The following is a 22,302-nucleotide window of genomic DNA, read 5'->3' on the forward strand; positions in this document are numbered from 1 at the left end:
GTAACTTCTACCCTATATTGAATGTCTAATAAAGCAAAATATCTAGTGAAGTTTATGACTGGTACAGAACAAAGCACAAGTTTGTGAAACTAAATAAATGTTTTTGGGAGAGAGGATAAAGTAGGAAGAGAAAGAAAGCTTGGTGGAGAGAAATCTTTAAGAATACAGAAAAAACTGACGTTTCTCTCATCTAAGTTAGTGCAAGAGAAACATGAATGCACAATAGATTCAAGTCCAGCGAGCAAGGATGGGATTGAAGACAGGTGTGAATTGCAAATTAAGGTTGCGGCAAGGTCCCAAAAGGGATTGTGCATTAAAAAAAGATTCTCACTTACAAGTGAAGGCACTGGAAAATGGAGAGCAGGCGAATGCAGCATGAATAAACGAACAAAGAATGTGCACAGCAGAATTTAACAATTTGTATGGGATGCATCTAAGCTTTGAAAATGCTATGTCGGTTGAATAACATTCAGCATGGTGGTGAGAGAAATACTGCCGATTTCACACGTGGGAATGTGACAAATTACTAAATCCAAGGACAAATAATTTGGCTGCCAGGCTGCACTCACAAATGAACCCATACTGCACAACACAACATTAATATCTTTGTTGGTCTCCAGCATGTATAAAGGGTGGGGCAACAGGGGCATGAAAACCCCAAGATGACATTCCAAATCTCACACAACCCCACCTTGAAGTATATCACTGGTCTGTCATAAACATAACGTAACATAACATAAAAAATAGGTGCAGGAGTAGGCCATTCGGCCCTTCGAACCTGCACCGCCATTCAATATGATCATGGCTGATCATCCAACTCAGTATCCTGTACCTGCCTTCTCTCCATACCCCCTGATCCCTTTTGCCACAAGGGCCACATCTAACTCCCGCTTAAATATAGCCAATGAACTGGCCTCAACTACCTTCTGTGGCAGAGAATTCCAGAGATTCACCACTCTCTGTGTGAAAAATGTTTTCCATCATTTCGGTCCTAAAAGATTTCCCCTTATCCTTAAACTGTGACCCCTTGTTCTGGACTTCCCCAACATCGGGAATAATCTTCCTGCATCTAGCCTGTCCAACCCCTTAAGAATTTTGTAAGTTTCTAAAAGATCCCCCCTCAATCTTCTAAATTCTAGCGAGTACAAGCCAAGTCTATCCAGTCTTTCTTCATATGAAAGTCCTGACATCCCAGGAATCAGTCTGGTGAACCTTCTCTGTACTCCCTCTATGGCAAGAATGTCTTTCCTCAGATTAGGAGACCAAAACTGTACGCAATACTCCAGGTGTGGTCTCACCAAGACCCTGTACAACTGCAGTAGAACCTCCCTGCTCCTATACTCAAATCCTTTTGCTATGAATGCTAACATACCATTCACTTTCTTCACTGCCTGCTGCACCTGCATGCCTACTTTCAATGACTGGTGTACCATGACACCCAGGTCTCGTGGCATCTCCCCCTTTCCTAATCGGCCACCATTCAGATAATAGTCTGCTTTCCTGTTTTTGCCACCAAAGTGGATAACCTCACATTTATCCACATTATACTGCATCTGCCATGCATTTGCCCACTCACCCAGCCTATCCAAGTCACCTTGCAGCCTCCTAGCATCCTCCTCATAGCTAACACTGCCCCCCAGCTTTGTGTCATCCGCAAACTTGGAGATGTTACATTCAATTCCCTCGTCCCAGCACTGAGCCTTGCGGTACCCCACTAGTCACTGCCTGCCATTGTGAAAAGGACCCGTTTACTCCTACTCTTTGCTTCCGGTCTGCCAGCCAGTTCTCTATCCACATCAATACTGAACCCCCAATACAGTGTGCTTTAAGTTTTATACTAATCTCTTGTGTGGGACCTTGTCGAAAGCCTGAAAGTCCAGATATAACACATCCACTGGTTCTCCCTTATCCACTCTACTAGTTACATCCTCGAAAAACAGTCATCAATGCTACTTCTACATTATGGATACTGTCAGAAAACTGGAAGCTTCATTTTTTTTAAATTTTGAGTAAATTAGTTTGCTACTGTGTCGACCACAGCTCTCTCCTCTTCTTGCATCTTATTTGATATGTTCACATGAATTTCACAGGTAGGTATCGATCAAGGTAGATCCAATCTGTGGTTCACTTCCTCTTGGCCTCTCTCCAAATTAATATATTTTTTATCCCTGCCAAAATCAGGAATAAGCAAAGTTGTTCTGTAAAATTAAAGAATAACTTCCATACAGTCAGTGAAGATTCCTCTTTACTTATTCCTTCAACAGCCATTGCTTTCCATAATTTTTATAATTCTTTAAATGGGTAAACTGACCACTTTCACCAATCAGTGATCTTGGCAGCAATATTAAACAATGTATGTCGCAGATCCACCATGTGGGAGGCCTCCTTTAAATTTTCAATTTATAATGATGATCAGAGTTCAAGTTTGAGTCAGAGATACAGATTATTCAGGCCATCGAATCAGCAGTGACCTTCAAACAGCCATTTATATGCTAAACCTCCGCTAACGCTGTAAAAAAAAGTCCCAACATGACACTTGATTGACTGGTGGAAAATGGATTCAGATCCCTCCTCTTACCTCAACAGCCATTCTATTCTCATAATCTCTCTGAACCAGTGATATACTTCCTCTCAACATTGTATTTAACTTGGTTTTCACTGGATGGGTTCAACTGGTGTATCATATACTTTTTTTAATGTCATCCTAATTTTGATGTCCCTCATCATTCCTCGAGTCCTTGCTATGGTTCCCCTGCCTTCCCTATTCGCGGGCAGCTGAGACTCTTGCTCCTTCAAGAGTGATCCATTATTCAGTATTTTCTGTCAACCTTTGGGTCTATCTTACCAAAATCATGAAATCTGCAGATGTTAGCAATTGGAAATAAAACCATAATTTCTGAAAACACTCAACAGGTCAGGTGGCATTGTGGAAAGAAAAACAGAAATAACTTTTCAGACTTGGGACCCTTCGATAGTTCTGACCAAAAATCCCAGTTCTAAAACTTTGATTCTGTTCCTAGGTAGTTGTATATCTTGTGAGAAAAAGTGAAGGTTTATTCAAAAAGCTTAGAACCATTGCTTTAGAAAATAAACATATTTAACAATTTTCACTGTCATAAACATCAAATCTTCTGTGATAGCACGGTCTTCAACCCAATACAAGAAAAGGGCAGAGAGTTAACGGTGTTGAGGTTATAATGATATTTTGCACTGATACAATCACCTGTGACATTTTGCTTCCATCAGAAAATTTTATATTATGCTTCACGTAAGGAAATTAGCAATAATTGCAAGAGTAATCATATTAATTAATATCAATACAACTGACTGGCAGAACTCAATTTGTACGAAGTGGCAACGACACTTCCTCCTCTCTATCAGCACAAGGGCACCTCAAGGGTGTGCGCTCTGTGCTCTGTTCTACTCTCTCTACATACCCATGACTGTGTAGCCAGACTTAGCTCCAATGTCATCTGTTGAGGGAGAAGACAAGTTCACCAGGTGGAGAGTGTTAGTAGAGGAAAATTGATTGGGTCTTTGTTCAAGGAAGAACCAGAAGGCCTTGGGACCTTTGCTGATGATGCCAATTTTATTGGACGAAAAACAGGTCACGATGACTCAGAAAGGAGCTGGATAATCTTATTCAATTGTACCAGACTATTGAATCTGATTCAATAGTACCAGACAGCTCTTATCATACTTTAGATGCACAGAATCTCTTGCCCAGAGTCGGGGAATCGAGGACCAGAAGACATCGGTTCAAGGTGAAGGGGAAAAGATTAAATAGGATTCTAAGGGCTAATGTTTTAAGCCAGAGGGTGGTGGGTGTATGGAACAAGCTGCCATGGAGGTAGTTGAGACTGGGACTATCCTAACGTTTAAGAAACAGTTAAGAGCCTGTCCCACTTGGCAATTTTTTCGGCGACTGCCGGCATCATTGACTGATGTATCAGGTCACCGAAAAATTCACGGCGTGATGCGGCGGTGACGAGGCTTGATGACGTATGACGCACGGTGTTTTTTCAAGTGTCGCAACATTTTTTTTTCTCGCCGCTGGATTTTGAAATGACGCCGGCAGTCGCCGAAAAAAAGTTGCCAAGTGGGACAGGCCCTTTAGACAGGTACATGGATAGGACAAGTTTGTAGGGGTATGGACCAAGCGCAGGCAGGTGGGACTGGTGTAGGTGGGACATGTGGGCCAGTTGGGCCAAAGGGCCTTTTTCCACTGTATCAGTCTATAACTCTATCATGCTCTTATCGTTAGCCAGACCAAGGAGCTGACAGTTGAAACTGTTAGGAAAGCCAAGGATCCATAAATCTCTCTTCACGATAGCATAGCTGTGGAAAGAGTTAACAGCTTCAAGTTCCTGGGTGTGCACATCTCTGAAGATCAGTCGTGGACCGAGCATGTTGATGCAATCACAAAAAAAGCTCAGAACATCGTCACTTCATCAGAAATTTGAGGGATTATAGCAAGTCGTCAAATATACCATTGAACATCTATAGATGTATAGGAGAGAACATACTGATTAGTTGTGTCACAGCCTGATTCAGTAACTGGAATGTTGAAGAGAGATGGAGGTTGCAGAAAATGTCTGATCCATCACAGTTATCAACTGCCCCACCATTGAAGGGATCTACAGGAAGCGCTGCCTCAAGAAAGCATCAACACCACACCACCCTCGCCATACTCTCATCTTATGGCAACCATCGCAAGAAGGTACAGGAGCCCGAGAACCATTACTTTCAGTTTCAAGAACAACTTCTTGGCATCAACCATCAGCCTCTTGCACATCCCCAACTACAACCTTACCTTCCACAACAAACCATTAAAGACTTTACACAGGTTGTACTACATGACTTTTGGTTTGTACTAAAAAGGTCGGGTTAGTTAATATTATGGATAATTTTGTTATATATAGATTATTGTATATTCATTCGTTGTGTTGGCACATTAATGGGTCAGTAAAATTGTAGCAAGAAAGAATGTCTTTGTTCTGCTCCCAGTGCATACATCAATTAAACACTTGTGACTAATCCCAGGTATATTTACACAGCAAATGCCATCTCTAATTATTTTTATGATGAAAGTATAATATAGAATTTTACATGATTTGACATAGACTTGTCCAGTTCTACAACTTCTGCATTCATTCAGAGTTGCAGATAACAAACATTTTGTTTACCTGTGAAGATCGGCTATTTCATTGTGTATAGAATCAAGTTCTTTGATGGCTGAAAAATCTGCTACATTATTCAGAGAACCTCCATTCTGCAGAAAGCATACATTGAGTTAGGCATTTAGGACACATCATGTGAATTCAAATCGGGCTAAAGTTCACATCACTAAACTATTTCATACTATAAATGAGTTTTGTAGATTAAATATAATACACAAGTCGTATTGAAGCATAGTTCTTGTCCAGAATTGGTCTGTCATTTTGTTGCTCCAACATGATGTTGAAACACAATCTAAAATGATTAATCTACACTAACTATCAAACCAAAAAGTTAAAACAAAGAACTGCAGATGTTGGTTTACAGGAAAAAGACACAAAGTGCTGGGGTAACTCAATAGGTCAGCACTCTTCTTCACATTGATTGTGGTTGTGGGGGGAGGGTGGGGAAAGAGAGAACGCTGAGAGAGAGGAGATGCAGAGCAAAGCCTGGGAGTTGATTACAGGTGAGGGCGGGCTTAGTTAGGCAGCTGGTTGGACAAAAGGTGTGAGGAAATTATAGGTGCAAATTGTGAAGCGAGAGAAAGGAATATAGGTGGAAGTGACAGGGGAGGAGTGAAATAGGTGTGTGTCCAGTGCACCTGGCATACCTGTTGTTTCTGCCTGCTCTTGGCCCACAAAACTCATCTCCCCCCTTGTCAATCCTTTTCAACCTCCATCTGAGACACTTCACATGACCTTCAAATCTTCAACAGCTTTCAATTTTTAGGCCCCCATTGCATAATCTTTACCATGGACGTCCAGTCCCTTTACACTGCCATCCCCCAACAGGAAGGTCTCAAGACCCCTCCGGATCTTCCTTGAAGAGCGACCTAATCAGTTTCCCTCTAACCCTTTCCTCGGCAAAACTTGTCCTCAACAACTTCTGTTTTGACTCTTCCCATGTTCTTCAAGTTAAAGGTGCAGCTACGAGCACTCGCATGCGCCCAGCAATGCCTGTCTTTTTGTTGTTTACATTGAAGAGTCCTTGTTCCACATATACACTGACAACATCCTCCACGCTTTCTCTGCTACATCTGCAACCAATTCAAGGTTACCTCCTGCACACATGTAAAACTTGTTGATTTCATTACCTTTTCCACTAACTTCCACCCTGCCATCAAATTCACTTGGACGATCTGACATTTTTCTCCCCTTTCTTGATCTCAGTCTTCATCACAGGGGACCCACCGAGTGATGTCTCCTACAAACCCTTTGACTTCCAGTTATCCGCTCTACACCTCCTCACCCTGCTTCTTGCAGATACGATCCCCTAACTCGCAATTTCTCCATCTCCGCCACTCCCAAGATAAGAATTTCTAGCCGAGGGCATCCCAGATGTTATTTTTCTTTAGTAAACGTGGTTTCCACCCTGCTGTCATAGATGGATCCCTCACCCGCGTCTTTGTCCTGTGGTTCTGTTCTCGCTCCACCTCCCCCCAGACGGAACAAGGACAGCGTACCCCTGGTCCTTACCTTTCATCCCACCAGCTTCCACATTAAACGCATCATTCTGCGACATTTCTGCCACATTTGTGACGTGATCCCACTGCCAGTCACAAATTCCCATCCACACCCCTTTCTGCCTGTCGCAGAGTTCCCTCCACAACTCCTTGGTTCACTCATAACTTCCCACTCAAACCATCCCTCCTCAGGTATATTCCGTGCAACTGTCCCAATACCACCTCCCTCGCAACTATCCAGACTTCAGCAGTCCTTCCGGATGAGCCAGTAGTTAAGGTGTACCTCCTCTACCCTCACCTACTGCATCAGGTGCTTCTGATGTGGCCTCCTTTACATCAACATAACCAAGCATAGGCTCGTGACCATTTTGCTGAACACTTGCTCTCATTCTGCCAAAGTCTACTGGATCTCCTGGTTGCTAACCATTTAAACTCCCCTTCCCATTATGACCTTTCTGTCCTGGACCTCCTCTATTGCCAGAATGAGGTCACACGCAAACTGGAGGAACAACACCTAATATCCTGCTTGGGTAGCTTACCATCCCATGGTATATGATACAATAGGACTTTATTTATCCCAGGTGGGAAATTGGTCTGCCAACAGTCATAAAACACAACAAGATACATGGAACGTTAAAGTGACAAGTGGAAAGTCCAGGATTGGGGGATGTGCAAAGATGGGAGGGGCGGGGGGGGGGGGGGGGGCAGGGGAGTCAGTTTGCCCCACGACAGAAGGGGAGGAGTTGTACAGTTTTATAGCCACAGGGGAATAAGGATCTCCTGTGGCGTTCTGTGCTACATCTCGGTGGAACCAGTTTGTTGCTGAAGGTGCTCCTCAGGTTGACCAATGTGTCATGGAGGGGGTGAGCTGTATTGTCCAAGATGCTCTGCAGTTTGAAGAGCATTCTCCCCTCCAAGACCATCTCCAGTGAATCTAACTCTACCCCCAGGACAGAGCCAGCCTTCCTGCTGAGCTTGTTAATTCTGTTGCCGTCCACACCTTCACCCCACTACCCCAACACACGACAGCGAAGAAGATGGCACTGGCCACCACTGATCGATAGAACATCTACAGCAGTGGTTCTTAACCTTTTTGGCACCAGTATGCGAACAAAACACTGTATGTGGTATGTACCTTTGTTAGGTTCCTAAACATGGGCTCAACAAATTGATATGTTATTTGTGTCCACTTCATGACCCCCAGCAAAGCCAAAAATGACCCCACCCCCATAGGGGGTCACAACCCCCAGGTTAAGAACCACTGATCTACAGCATCTTACTGCAGACGTTGTAAGAGCGGCGCCTCCTCAGAAAGTAGACAGCTCTGGCCCTTCTTATACAGTGCCTCAGCGTTCCTGGACCAGTCCAGTTTGCTGTCCAGGTAAACTCCAAGATACTTTTACTCCTTGGTAAACTGCACATCCACACCCTTGATTGAGACAGGGGACAGGGGTGTTCCTGTTTTCCTAAAGTCCACCACTAACTCCTTAGTGAACACTGAATTCTCCAATTTTAGGTGACTAACCTACAACCACACCACCCTCCCACCTCAGCTTCTCCCACACCCCTTTTATTATGCCCCACCTGGATGTGCACCCAGTTCACCCCTCCTCCTCCCATTCAACCTAGATTCTTTCCTTTAGCTTTATAATTCATACCTTTATCCTTATCTCACACCTTTTGTCTTTTCATCTCTCGACTTTGACAATTGCCAATAAAAAATTTTTTTTTCACTTACTTGGCTTTATCCTGTGCCTCCTCTTTCCCAATTTCTACCTCACCCCACCCCCAACCACAACCAGTCTGAAGAAGAGTCCTGACCCACTGAGTTACTCCAGCACTTAGTGTCTTAAAAAAAAATCAAATCTAAAGCCTTGACCTACTGAAATGAATAGCATGTAAGAGTTTAATTCTGAGTACCAGATTAGAGTACAAGAGTCTGTTAGCCCTTGCAGTGCACAATAACCAGATGTTGGATGTCCCACAGCTTGACAATGTTACTGGCAATGCAACAAAAAGATAAAATATAATAATAAATAATTTATTAACGTTGTTAATTTCCTCCCTCCCTCTCGTCTTTCTTCAATCTTCTATTTGATTATTTAATTTAGTTCAAATTTTGTTTGGAGGTCATCTCCTATGAAATACTGAAAATCTTGCCACATAATGCATTTTTCAAAATTGTGCTTGGTCAGTAACCTGTGAATAAGAGAAGGGAAATCTGAAGCATGTGCTCAACAAGAGCAAAAAAAGCCGAACAAGGGTCAGATTAAACAGTAAATAATAATGCTAACCTTGCGTTTTTAAACGAAGAAGTGCTACGTTAAGCTTCCAGCGTTATTCACATATTACGGACATCAAAGCAGTGCAGCAAAGTTGGCTGGTACAGTGAGAAAGGCATAGAGCCTGTAGCAAAGCAGAGCCAAGTAGAATGCAAGAAAGAAAGGTTCAGTGAGAATTAGTACAGCTACAAAACTGAACTAGATTGACTTGAGAAGTGCATTTTCAGTGAAAATATGTTTTGCATCAAGCAGCATCTGAACAAGAAAATTTGCAATTTCAGAGCATAGAAAAAGCAGAAAGAGCTATTCAGAAGAATTAATAGCAATGTCAGAAAATATTCATTTTCTTACTGCAATATTGTTTCAGTACGATACATACATATCCACCGGGTGGCGCCGTACATGGCAGCCTCGCCAACAGCCCGTCTCGTCTTTTCCTTCTTTTGCTGTTTTGGTCTGTTTTTACTTGTATGATTTTAGTGTACTTTAACTTTTTGTATTATGTGGGGGTGGGAAGCCTTTTTGGGGGAAACCTTTTTTATCTCATGGAAATATGTAATTTAGGGAGAGTGCTCTATTGATGCAACACATTGATGGAACAGCCATGGTGGGCGGCGCGACCAACGTCGCAGCGACGTCGCAGCGGCCTCTGCAGTCTGTCTGTGTATTTTTTATTTTTTTGTCCTGTTGAGGGTTTAGTTTGTAGTGGGTTTTTAAATGTGTATGTGTGGGGGGTGGGGGAAACTTTTAAATCTCTTCCCTGCATGGAGACCCGACCTTTTCCCTGTTGGGTCTCCGTTGCCGTTGGGGCCTAGCGCCGTGGAGCGGCCTCGAACCGGAGCGACCTGGGGGCTGAAGTCACGGAGCCTGTGGAGCTGGGGAGCTGCGGACCTACCGCTGTGGAGCTGTGGACATACCTCCGTGGAGCTAGCCAGCTTCGGAGCGTGGAGAGCTGCGCGGCGAGCTGCTGCGACCCGACTCAGGTGGATGGTGACACCGGGAGCTCGCGGGTCCCCGGTGGGAGACTGCTTTGCGGGGCACCGGCAACGGCGACTTCTCCCGCCCGAATTGCGGGGTTGAGAGTGACCTGGAGCGGGGCCTTACAACGCCCGGCGCGGCTGTAAATTGCCGCGGACTTGCTAGCGCCCGCCGGGGGCTCCAACATCAAGACCCGGGGCAGGGCCCTACATCGTCCGGCGTGGCTTTGAGTGGCCGCGGACTTGCTAGCGCCCGCCGGGGTCTTTGACCTCGACTTCGGGAGAGGAATGGAGAGCAGGGGAGAGACAAGTTTTGCCTTCCATCACAGTGAGGAGGACTCACTGTGATGGATGTTTATGTGAATTGAATTGTGTTGGTGTGTGTCTTGGTTCTTTTTTGTATGGCTGCAGAAACCAAATTTCGTTTGAACCTCATGTGAGGTTCAAATGACAAATAAAAGGTATTGTATTGTATTGTATTGTATTTTGGCTACAGTTTACAAGCTTAGAGTCATTGAGTCATAAGCAATGAAAACACGCTATGCGACCCAACTGGCCCACGCCAATCAACATGCCCCAATCTACACTAGTCCCACCTGCCCATGCTTGACCTATAACCCCTAAACTTATCCTGTCCGCATACCCGTCAAAATGTCACTGAAATGTAATTGAAGTACCTGCCTCAACTATCTCCTCTGGCAGCTCATTCCATGTACCCACCATCCTTTGTGTAAAAAACTTACCAGTCAGGTTTCTATTAAATTTACACTTTTTTTTTTTTTTTTTAAAGTTTAACTATTAACTTGTCCCTTTTACTGAGCTACATTCTACCTCTCTTCTGAATCTATTATAATGGCTGTTTAGCCTCACAGTACAGGTACTTGGTTCCAAAAAGGATTGCAGTATAAAATAATAACCAATGTTCTCTCTGCAGATACTCATTTGCTACTGTCTTTTTTGTTTCTTTACTAGTATAATAAAAATATATTTTCCATCTGTGATACCCAACAAGACTATATTGTAATTTCCAGGAATACTACAGAACTGAAGGCATTTAGCTTCCATTAATAAAATAATTCAATTATGTACAGAAAATCAAACCACCAGAACCTCCATGCACCAACCCCTGAACAGTTTGTATCATCAACAGAAACTAGAAGATTACAAAAACGTCCAACAGTTTACAACTAGATTTTTAAATTCTTATATTCAGAATTTGCAAAATACATTATTACTGGAATCGAGATTAAGGCTTACGTCATCCTATGATTTCATATGATCATTTATGGATTTTGAATGAAGCTTATATTTTCCACTTCCATAGAAATCCAATTGTTACTTTAGGTTTCAAGTTGACATTTATAGCCTTGCAACAGATGTCAACCAGAGTTTCAAAACAGCAAACAATATTTCTTAGGAAGGAAGAAAATTATACAGGCAGAGAATGTACAGAGAGCGATGCGCAAAACAATACGACAGAAAAAAACAATTTTAGTAAACTCAACAAACATTGAACAAATGTTATCGTCTATACTCTCATGCTTTCCTTGAATTGATAATACGGATCAATTTATAAATTTGAGTAAAACAAATCGCTGCAAATTTCCCCCCCCCCAAGTGAAATGACCACTGTTGGGATCACGAGCTCAGGTCATATCCTCATACAAAATCTTGTCCAAGCTGTTTCCATTAAATAGGACTAAAGTGATGCAAAACAAATGTACCTTTTGTGCACTGTCAGAAGGAGGCATCATCTCTGCAGTAAGAACCTGAGGTGGATCAATGTCTTTTGTTAGCTTCTGATTTATTAAATGTAGAGCCAAGGCAAATTGCTCCTTTGAAAGCTTTCCACAATCATTTATATCACAGAGTGCCCTGTAAAGGAAGAAAGTTAAGAGAACCATGAAAATGTAGACACTTTAGGCACATTGTAGCACTAAGTAGGTAGAATTAATTTGTGTCTGTTTATCGTAAATTCCACAAAGACTGAAAGGACGGTAATGTCTTGTGTTTACCAGATTTAAAGTAAATGAAGCAAAAATTGCTGATTTTAGTAGCCCATTTTTCAAAAATTGTCTCTTTAAGCTCCTCTCTACTACAGATTACACCCTGCTGCCAGTAATTTTGGACGTCAAAATCCAATGAACTGCAAAGATATATCCAGCAGTAAAATACTGTTAAACTAGGTCACATTTTGTAAAAGAATGATTTGTAAAAGATAACTAAAGTGATTAGATAATTTAAATATTTGGCTTTTATGTAATCTCTATGACAGGACTGGGTACTTTTAAATAAGTATGCTTTAGCGTCATTGCCAACCAAAGTAGTCAGGAGGTAATCTGTGGCCAAAGCATCCTAACAAGATGAGTACATCAAGGCAACACCCTTTCAAACCTCACCCTCTACTCCTCTATTCATCAAGTGAAATACAGTGCCCTCCATAATGTTTAGGACAAATACCCATCATTTATTTATTTGCCTTTGTACTCCACAATTTGAGATATGTAATAGGGAAAATCACATGTAGTTAAAGTGCACAATGTCAGATTTTATTAAATGCCATTTTTATACATGTAGAAATTACAGCTGTGTTTATACATAGTGTCGTCGTCGTCCCCCCCGCCCATCCCATTTCAGGGCACCATAATGTTTGGGACACATGGCTTCACAGGTGTTTGGAATTGCTCAAGTGTGTTTAATTGCCTCCTTAATGCAAGGTATAAGAGAGCTCTCAGCACCTAGTCTTTCCTCCAGTCTTTCCATCACCTTTGGAAACTTTTATTGCTCAATACGAGGACCAAAGTTGTGCCAATGAAAGTCAAAGAAGCCATTATGATACTGAGAAACAAGAATAAAACTGTTTGAGACATCAGCCAACCTTAAGGCTTACCAAAATGAACTGTTTGAAACATCGTTAAGAAGAAAGAGAGCACTGGCGAGCTTACTAATCACAAAGGGACTGGCAGGCCAAGGAAGACCTCCACAGCTGATGACAGAAGAATTCTCTCTATAATAAAGAAAAATCCCCAAACACCTGTCCGACACATCAGAAACACTCTTCAGGGGTCAGGTGTGGATTTGTCAATGACTATTGCCCGCAGAAGACTTCATGAACAGAAATACACTGCAAGATGCAAACCACTGGTTAGCTGCAAAAATAGGACGGCCCGGTTACAGTTTGCCAAGAAGTACTTAAAAGATCAACCACAGTTCTGGAAAAAAGGTCTTGTGGACAGATGAGATAAAGATTAACTTATATCAGAGTGATGGGAAGAGGAAAGTATGGAGGAACAAGGGAACTGCCCTAGATCCAAAGCATACCACCTCATCTGTGAATCACGTTGGTGGGGGTGTTATGGCCTGAGCATGTATGGCTGCTGAAGGTATTGGCTCACTTATCTTCATTGATGATACAACTGCTGATGGAAGTAGCATAATGAATTCTGAAGGATATAGACACATCCTATCTGCTCAAGTTCAAACAAATGCCTCAAAACTCATTGGCCGGCAGTTCATTCCACAGCAAGACAATGATCCCAAACATACTACTAAAGCAACAAAGGAGTTTTTCAAAACTAAAACATGTTTTTTTTCTTGAGTCAACCACCTGATCTGAACCCAATTGAACATGTCTTTTATATGCGGAAGAGAAAACTGAAGGGGACTAGCCCCAAAACAATCATAAGATAAAGATGGCTGCAATACAGGCCTGACATAGCATCACCAGAGAAGACACCCAGCAACTGGTGATGTGCATGAATTGAAGACTTCAAACAGTCATTGCATGCAAAGGATATGCAACAAAATACTAAACATGACTACCTTCATTTACATGACATTGCTGTGTCCCAAACATTATGGTGTCCTGAAATGGGGGGACTATGTATAAACACTGCTGTAATTGATACATGGTGAAACCAAAATGGATAAAAATGGCCTTTATTAAAGTCTGACAATGTGCACTTTAACCACATGTGATTTTTTTCTATTACAAATCTCAAATTGTGGAGTGCAGAAGCAAATAAATAAATGATAGGTCTTTGTCCCAAACATTATGGAGGGCACTGTACATTACTAAACGTTAGATGGAATAAAAGGGATTCTGTCTACTGATCTAGCCAGCTTGCAACGACTTTCGCATCTTTCCACGGAGGATGGGATACACATCTCTATATAATCCCATTCTATTCATGCCTTTTTTTGTTGATCAGGAAGATGTTTGATATGTGCCAATCATTTATCATTGCAGTTAACTCTCTAAACCAGAGTTTCACATTTATTTGTTGCCCAGTGTTAATCAACTCGTATAGTCATTTAAGGCTTATTAGGAAGCATGCTACCAATAATTTGCAAATCAATTGCCCCCGACCTCTCAATAAGTTTGGCATACAAATTAATCATCAAACTATCACACTCGTGTTTCAAATATTAGTTCCAAAAATAATTAGTTGCAATTTTTAAATCACATGTTTAAATTAAGGGAGAATTCTACCCAAAAGGGAGACTATTCACTTTCTCTTTCTTCACTCCGTTAAAGGTAAGGGTATTCATTCATTAGTAAGAACACTGGTAAATGTACTTTTGAGCTCAGACAGTCATCAATAGATAAGATTTCCTTTTATTCTTCTTTCTCCCTCTTATCCCCTGAAAAATTGATAAAGTAATAACTTCCTGCAGACCCTAAATCTTGTACATTCGCCTTTGACTTTTATTCTAAGCAAAAAACCAATTCACAGATGTGCTTCTGCTCTAAAAAGAGACTGATGGAGACAAGCTGCACTTGGACCTGTTGTCCAGTGACCAGGATCATTACTACTCTCCATAAAACTGATTGCACGGACACCAAATTCTCTTTTTGACACAGAACATCAAACACACCATCATTTACAAAATGAAGCGTTACTTATTTTGTTATGATCATAATTCCTACTTGGAAATAATTATTATCCTTCGCTGTTGTTCTAGGAACTTCACACTCAAAAACACTGGTGTGAAACTGTGGAAGAATCCACAGATGATTAACAGTGACGGTCCATGGTGCAAATGCTGCTTCCACAGCTAGAAACATCTTCACTCCAGCTGTTAAATCCTTGTGGCAGGAATACTTTACAGCAGGAATCCAACAACCCATACTGAGGAGGGGGGGGGGGGGGTTTCCATCATTGCTGGATGCGAGTATCCTATTGGATTTTAAGCCAAACTTCAGAGTCAGTGTTTACGTGCTATGATTATTTAGGGCATGATTTAAACCTTTCATGTTTATACCTGGAGATGGGCATGAAACTTGTTTTCATCATCATTGAAGAGGCTTGATCAGAGTCTATTTTTGCCCACCTTTTATAGATTGCTGTCTGGCACCTCATGTGGACATAAACATTTCATGGAATTATTCAAGAAATAATTCTCCAGCATTCCTTCCTTAACCAAAAACCAAAAGCAGCAAAAGCTCTCTTTCTTATGACCAATTTGCTGTCCAAAGGTTTTTGTAACATGCAAACGTCCTGGTTGACACGAGAGACTGCAGATGCTTGAATCTGGAGCTAAAAAGAACTACTGAATGAGCTCATTATAAAATTTATAAGACAAACATATATACAAAGCAAAAACTCTGCAAATACATTCTTGGTGTCCATTCAATAGTATCAGGCTCAGTTATGTTTTTATCCCATATTTACACAATATCACAATCTAACAAGTGATATCCTTTCACTTGTTAGAGGGGCGTCGCCACCGGACTCAGCCCCTCAATATCCATTAGAGGAAGGACCTGAGGCTGTGGTCTTCCTCCACAGAGCCTCTACATTGGTTGCATCAAGTTCAGTACGTCCCTCAGCACATACTCCTGCAGTCTGGAATGGGCCGGTCGGAGTCAGCGTTTCAGGTTAAGACCCTGCATCAGCACTGAGAGTGTAGGGGGAAGATAGCCCGTATGAAGATGAGAGATGGAGGGGTGAGACAGGGGCTGGCAGGTGATAGGTGGAAAGGTAGAATCATGAGATGACAGGCCGGTGGAGTCAGGTGGGGGAGAGTCGAGACAGAGGCTGAAAGGTGCTGTGGAATCAGAAAAGGGAAGGGATGATGGACATATATAATCAGATGGGTAAAGAGATAAGTAGAGTCAATGTTTTATTGTCATATGTCCAAAAGAAGGAAGTGAGTGAGTGAACAATAGGCAAATGGAACTAGGAGGGAGAAAGTAATGAAGGCAATGGGATGGGATGGAGGGGGATGGGGAGGAATGATGTAGAAGTTGCCATTTAGAGCACTGAATGCAATAGCCAACGTTGGAGAAAGTGCACATGAATCTCAATCTCAGGGCTGTTTAGGTCCCTGACGGATGGTGAGGAAGGAGCAAGGACAACTGAAAATTATTCCTGTTCCCAACAAAATGCTGAATTATCATGTTCAAACTACAACTGTCAACCATCATCAAAATCCAGAAGTCAGAATGTCACCTACACGCAAGCTCAATAATATTTTCAGAAATACTGAGATTTGACACTTCCAAAAGGATTCCTTGTAATGTTATTTACGTGGCTGACATTGTTTCTCTGCTCCTCTCTTTAAATGGCAAATATTCAATGTTTCTCCCTATAATCTTTATACAGATCAAAACAATTTTCATTGTTTGGACAAATTTCCAGCTGAAGTCTATTAACATACTAATTGCACCGAATAGGATAAAATAGCCAAGCCACGTGTCCAATGTGCATTGCAATTAATTCATTATTGGATAGTATAGTTCATAATTTGGAAAGGTTATGAAGTGTACAATTTTGTTGAATATTAATCAAAAACACCTGTCATATTCATGAATTGCTGGTCTAATTGCAGACTAAAATAAGACTAAAATACCCTCAAAAGAAATAGCCCGAAACTGTGGTAACGGAGAAACATTCAGGTTTAGCTCTAATTAGTGAATGAAAGTAGTGTCATGTTCATTATGAAGTATAAACTTACTTACTATATAGTAACCACTTACCAGATACGAGCCAAGGTAGCTGGAGCCAAACCCGTTGTGAGAAAGAAATCCTTTACTTCTACTCCAGAGACAAACCCATCCTGATCTTTGTCAGTTTTCATGAAGATTTCATCATATTTTGTTTTGTCGGCTGGTGTTACAACCCATTTAATGGGCTGAAAGAGAAAATATTGCAAAAAAATAACAACTGCATGATTATTCCCCAAGTTTAAAAATTTCAAGATATACTTGTTACTCTCGAGCTGCAAACGTCCAACATATGGCACCCTATACATATGGATGAGCATTCGGGAGACCAGTGGGATGGACACAGATGGATTTGACAACTCCTGCAGGACTCCAGGCATCAAGTTGCCGAACCAACCAATTAACGTTACCTAGTCATGTCCTCCAGAGACGCTGCCTGACCAACTGAGTTGCTCCAGCAATATGTGTTTTTGAAAATCTTGGATCTGGACTTGGATCTTTAGACAGTGAATCTCCCTGTTTGTGCAAGGTTTCTAATTAGGATAGATCCCAACAACAATGTGGAACAGCAGCGGAAATCTAGTCCTGGGATCACCGCAATAAAATTCAATACCAATTGAAACCATAAGGATTAAGTGGCAAGAACCATCTTGCATTCTTTTGTATGCGACTCCATTGCAGAGTTTAAAAATAATCTGCTAAATTTAGGAAAAAGGAAAGATCCAGGAGAATTGGATCTGATGGTCAAGAGTCAGGATTCATGTCAGGGTATCAATATCTCAGATGTAACTCAGTTAGCGAATTCAGATGAGTGATGAGTCCAGATTCCCCAATCACAGGTAAATAGTGTGTAGGGGTTCATGTGGTAATGGATGGAAGGAAGTCAAAACAAAAATATTTGGAGACTGGTTCACATATGGCAGAATCTCTCAATCTGTACAATTAATAATATATTTTGTAGAAATTAACAAAGGAAAGCTATTAAAGAGAAAATGTTACTGTTGTGTGCATTACCTGGGTTACTGGCGTTTTGGTAGGTAGAATTCCCACAGGAGGTAAGGATTGTCGGCTTTCCTTGGCAGAAGGAGGAGACGGAATAAGTGGCACCGAGGGTGGAACGCTAACTTTTTTCCTCTTTGATGGAGGTATTAAGGTAGGTGGTAACGAAAATGGCACAGTCTCCTTCTCGAGAGCACGGTAAACCAAGTACATGGCCTTGCAAAAGAAAAATATGATACTAAATCATTAAAATAATTACAGAACAGTTTACAAAAAATTATTTAAAATATGCTTGGAACGATAAAATAGCCACCTTTTTCACAACTCTGGACCTGAAATCCTCCATTCAGGCTTCTGTCGTAAGTTGTGAATAAAAGGTTAGCATTAGACATCAGTAATTGGATTGGTGAAAATCTCATCAGGTTCCCTATTCTACTATATTTACTTGGTCATGACCACATCACACTCCACATCTACCAATCTGGCCCAAAATAAAACATTAAGTAGTGGAAATGAAATTATCCTCACCAGTCCCCAATTGTAACGTCTGCTCTCTAATTATTGACTCTATTCCTCTGTGATATGTTCAAGACTGAATTGGAGTTCTTGCAACCTCGTTCTCACAAAATCCCAAAATAAACCAGACCTCAGCATCTTCGCTGTGATCATTACCTTCATGGCATTTTCCAGGAGCTTAAGATCCCGGCTCTAGGTAGTCTTGGTCTCAGATGCATATAGGAAGGCATGGATCATTGCTGCTAGGTAAGTCGTGAATTTTGTGCCAGGTGATCAAGTACTGTGTAAAATACCTGCAATCATCTGCAGAAATTAACCAAATTTGAGGTATCCTTTTTTGTAGTTAAGGCATACAGGGACAATGTTCTACATTATACTAGAACAGGGGTGAGGAACCTTTTCATGTTGGAATGCCGCATTAAGTTAGCTGTAACCTAATAAGGCTGCAACCAAGAAACTTCAATTAGATATACTTCAAAATGTACATTATTTTGTTAAAATAGCCCTCAAGACTTATTAATGTTTTAATTGTGGCCGTCAGTCGGGGAGGATTATTTCATTGAATCTTCTTTTACTCTTTGGTTTTTTAAATACGTTCATTTTAAGATTAAAATAATAAAAGATGAACAAAAATAAAAGGATTTGTTCTACAAAATCTGGATTCATTCAAAAGGCCGCACTTAATGGCCTAGAAGGCAGCAGGTTCCCCATCCTAGTAGAATAACTTGACCTAGACACAAAGAGATCAGGAGGGCATGTCTTCAGTACTGGAGCTTCAATCCCATCTAACCCAGAGTCTTTGCTAAATTTAATGTTCTCACCCATTTCTTAATATCACATGGAGTAAACCAAATTAGCTTAAAATGGCATTGCATGATGGTGGAGCTCTCAAAGAAAGGCAAGATGGAACTTCTGCTTGGTAGTTCTGGATAAACAGAATAGCAAACATTTCAGCCTTGGCTTTAACACACACTCAAGTGTTGGTTTTGAGGTTCTTCCCCCAACCTTTTCCGACAACCTTCACCCAGAGGAACAACATACCCTGTCCAGTGACCAGAGGCTTTGTGTTGAGAGAGTCCAGCATCTCTCCACGACTCACCGAGATGCTGCGTGACCCACTGTGTTACTCCAGCATTTTGTGTCTAAGATCAAGATCCCTTCACTTACAACAATTGGGACTTGAAAATGGCGCCAAACTGGCGACTCTGTATGCCGTCTCAGTGTACTACTGCTATACACTTGTACTGTATCCGAGATGCTTACCTAATATGTATCTAGGTGCTTATGTATAGTGATACTCGTACTGAACTGTATACAAAAATGAATTTCACTGTACCTCGGTACATGTGACAAATAAAGTACCATACCAGGTTGTGAATGTTCTTGGAGCCGCTTCCTCTGCTCAGCTGGTTAAATGTCTGGCACAATTCGATATGGCAGGACTAATGAGCTGTATAATTGATGTATAATTGTTTATTCTATCAATTGCCTGCTGTCTAGCACACATGTAATCAAACGTTACAGGTTTATTATAACTCTGTTATAGACATGCCTTTCTTGGTCCCAGCATGCACTGTTGCCTTGTTCATTGAATCTGGGTTGATCGGATTAGCAAAGTAAGGAATATTCCAGGCTCTGAAGATGATGTGAATGTTTGCTGTTGCAGATGACATGCTGTATCTCATGGATGCCCCGTGTTCAGATGCCTGCTCTGTTCTGAATCCCTCCCATTAGCAAAGACAATAATAGCAATAACATGTGTCAGTTGTTTAAGAACGACACTATTTATTGAGCAATTCCTCAAGTATAGTTGCACCATCAGACACATTCACTGAACTATTCATCAGAAAGCATGCAAATTGCAGATTACAGCATGCAGATTATAGCTCTTAGCGGGAAGTGCAACTGTGACTGTCAAGAAATGTGAATCTTTCCTTTCTCATTTAATCAGCAGAATTAGGAAACTATATTGACACCAACACAATAAGCAAAAATGACTGTATAAAAAACTAATTTAAGACCTAAAATTTAAATTCAGATTTTACTGCTTTTAACAACCAAAGTCAGGGTTTTTGAATCATTCTTATTGTCATCTCACCCATCTTCTGTTAACCGGATTGCATTTAAAAATGAACACCACCAGGCATATATATATATACATGAAAGATATGACATATTCTTTTAAGATTTATATATGGGTACATAAATACTGTAACTGACAGTTTCAATAAAATAACTCAATAAGGAACTAGAGAGGAAACCGTAAGCATTACATTTGAAGCTTTATATTCAATTCACATAACTATCTTTATAGTGATCAAATATAAGCCATGAAGCTTTCAGAAATAGACTATTCTATTTCATTCTGAGGCACTGTTCGTAATCACCATTGTGAGTGGCAGAGTAGTTGACCTATGGACTTCATGTATTTGACAAAATTATATCCACAACAATATTTAGAGATCCTTCATGTAAAAACACAAACTTATACAAAATAGAGGATATAGTTAATAGGTACATAGCATTAAAAAATTATCCAAAAAGCCTCAAGGTATTGTCATTGTCGTTTTTGAGCAGACCATTAACTGTGCAATGTTAGTCTAGAGATGCTTGGGTTAATTCTATATTTCCAGCAGGAAATGTACAACGTTGTTCTCACTAGGTTATTTTATCTCAGCTGCCAGTTAGTCACACAGAGCACAGAAATCACCAAAGTAGCCTGGATATCATTTTTTGATCATCTCTGCAGGAAAGTATCAAGCTTCCAAACAGCACAGCTTGCATCAGGGAATTCTTCATGTGTTGTCAAAATACAAATAAATATTTAGTCTACAACTGATTCCATGTTACAGATACTGTACCAGCAGTCGAAATATCAATGACAAGGGATGGCCTGAAATATGTTATATCTAGGTGTAGCTTACATTTCACACTTCCTATTTAAAACTCAGTGGTCAGCAAATTTATTTATACAGTAAGATTTTCAAGCTCAATGATGGAAATGCACAATTAGTTCACTGACAGCTGTGTTTCCTATGTAACAGCAGCACCTACATTACACAAGATATAATATTGTTTACAATATCCTTCCAAACCTGTCCTATCCATGTACCTGTCCAACTGTTTCTTAAATGTTGCGATAGTCCCTGCCTCAATTACCTCCCCTGGCAGTTAGTTCTATACACCCACCACCCTTTGTGTGTAAAAGATACCCCTCAGATTCCTATTAAATATTTTCTCCTTCACCTTAAACCTATGTATACTGGTCCTCGATTTACCAACTCTAGGCAAGAGACTATGCATCTACCCAATCTATTCCTCTCGTGATTTTATACACCTCTATAAGATCACCCCTCATCCTCCTGCACTTCAAGGAATAGTCCCAGCCTAACACAACCACTCCCTGTAGCTTAGACCGTCTAATCCTGGCAACATCCTCATAAATTTTCTCTGTACTCTTTCCAGCTTGACATCTTTCTATTGTATGGTGCCCAGAACTGAACACAATACTAAATGCGTCCTCACCAATGACTTATACAACTGCAACATGACCTCCCAACTTCCATACTCAAAGGAGTATAGGAAGGAACTATCAGTTTCCATCAGTGAAGGCATCCCCACTATCAAAAGCATCTAGGTAAGGCACTGCCTCTTGATGATAGCATCTATCATCCAGGATCTCTGTGACCCAGACGATGCCTTCGTCTTATTGCTACCACCAGCGCCGGAAGTGGCGGCGCTGGGAACGGCTGCGGCTCGGCTGCAGTCCGTTTGTCTTTACTTTTTTGTGTTGTTTTTTTTCGTTTTGTGTAGTTGCGTTTTTGGTTTTTAGGTTGTGTTTATGTGGGGGGGGGGGTGGGGGGTTGAAACGGGGTTTGCTGTCTCTCCCTTGGGGGGAAT

The 22,302-nt window shown here is 41.2% G+C and overlaps 1 protein-coding gene across 4 annotated transcripts in view; it reads right to left on the bottom strand.

Annotated features, from left to right (window-relative positions):
- Window positions 1-22,302, bottom strand: part of eps15 (epidermal growth factor receptor pathway substrate 15) — a 143,282-nt gene that overhangs the window by 77,786 nt on the left and 43,194 nt on the right. For all 4 annotated transcript variants that reach the window (XM_033028581.1, XM_033028580.1, XM_033028578.1 and 1 more), the window contains exons 9-12: window positions 17,902-18,102; window positions 16,921-17,075; window positions 11,663-11,813; window positions 5,187-5,272 (exon numbers count right to left, since the gene is read on the bottom strand). In XM_033028581.1, coding sequence (XP_032884472.1) covers window positions 5,187-5,272; window positions 11,663-11,813; window positions 16,921-17,075; window positions 17,902-18,102 — 593 coding nt within the window. The remainder of the gene's footprint in view (window positions 1-5,186; window positions 5,273-11,662; window positions 11,814-16,920; window positions 17,076-17,901; window positions 18,103-22,302) is intronic.

This window comes from Amblyraja radiata, chromosome 10 (assembly GCF_010909765.2).
Source record: "Amblyraja radiata isolate CabotCenter1 chromosome 10, sAmbRad1.1.pri, whole genome shotgun sequence".
In the NCBI taxonomy this organism is placed as follows: domain Eukaryota; kingdom Metazoa; phylum Chordata; class Chondrichthyes; order Rajiformes; family Rajidae; genus Amblyraja; species Amblyraja radiata.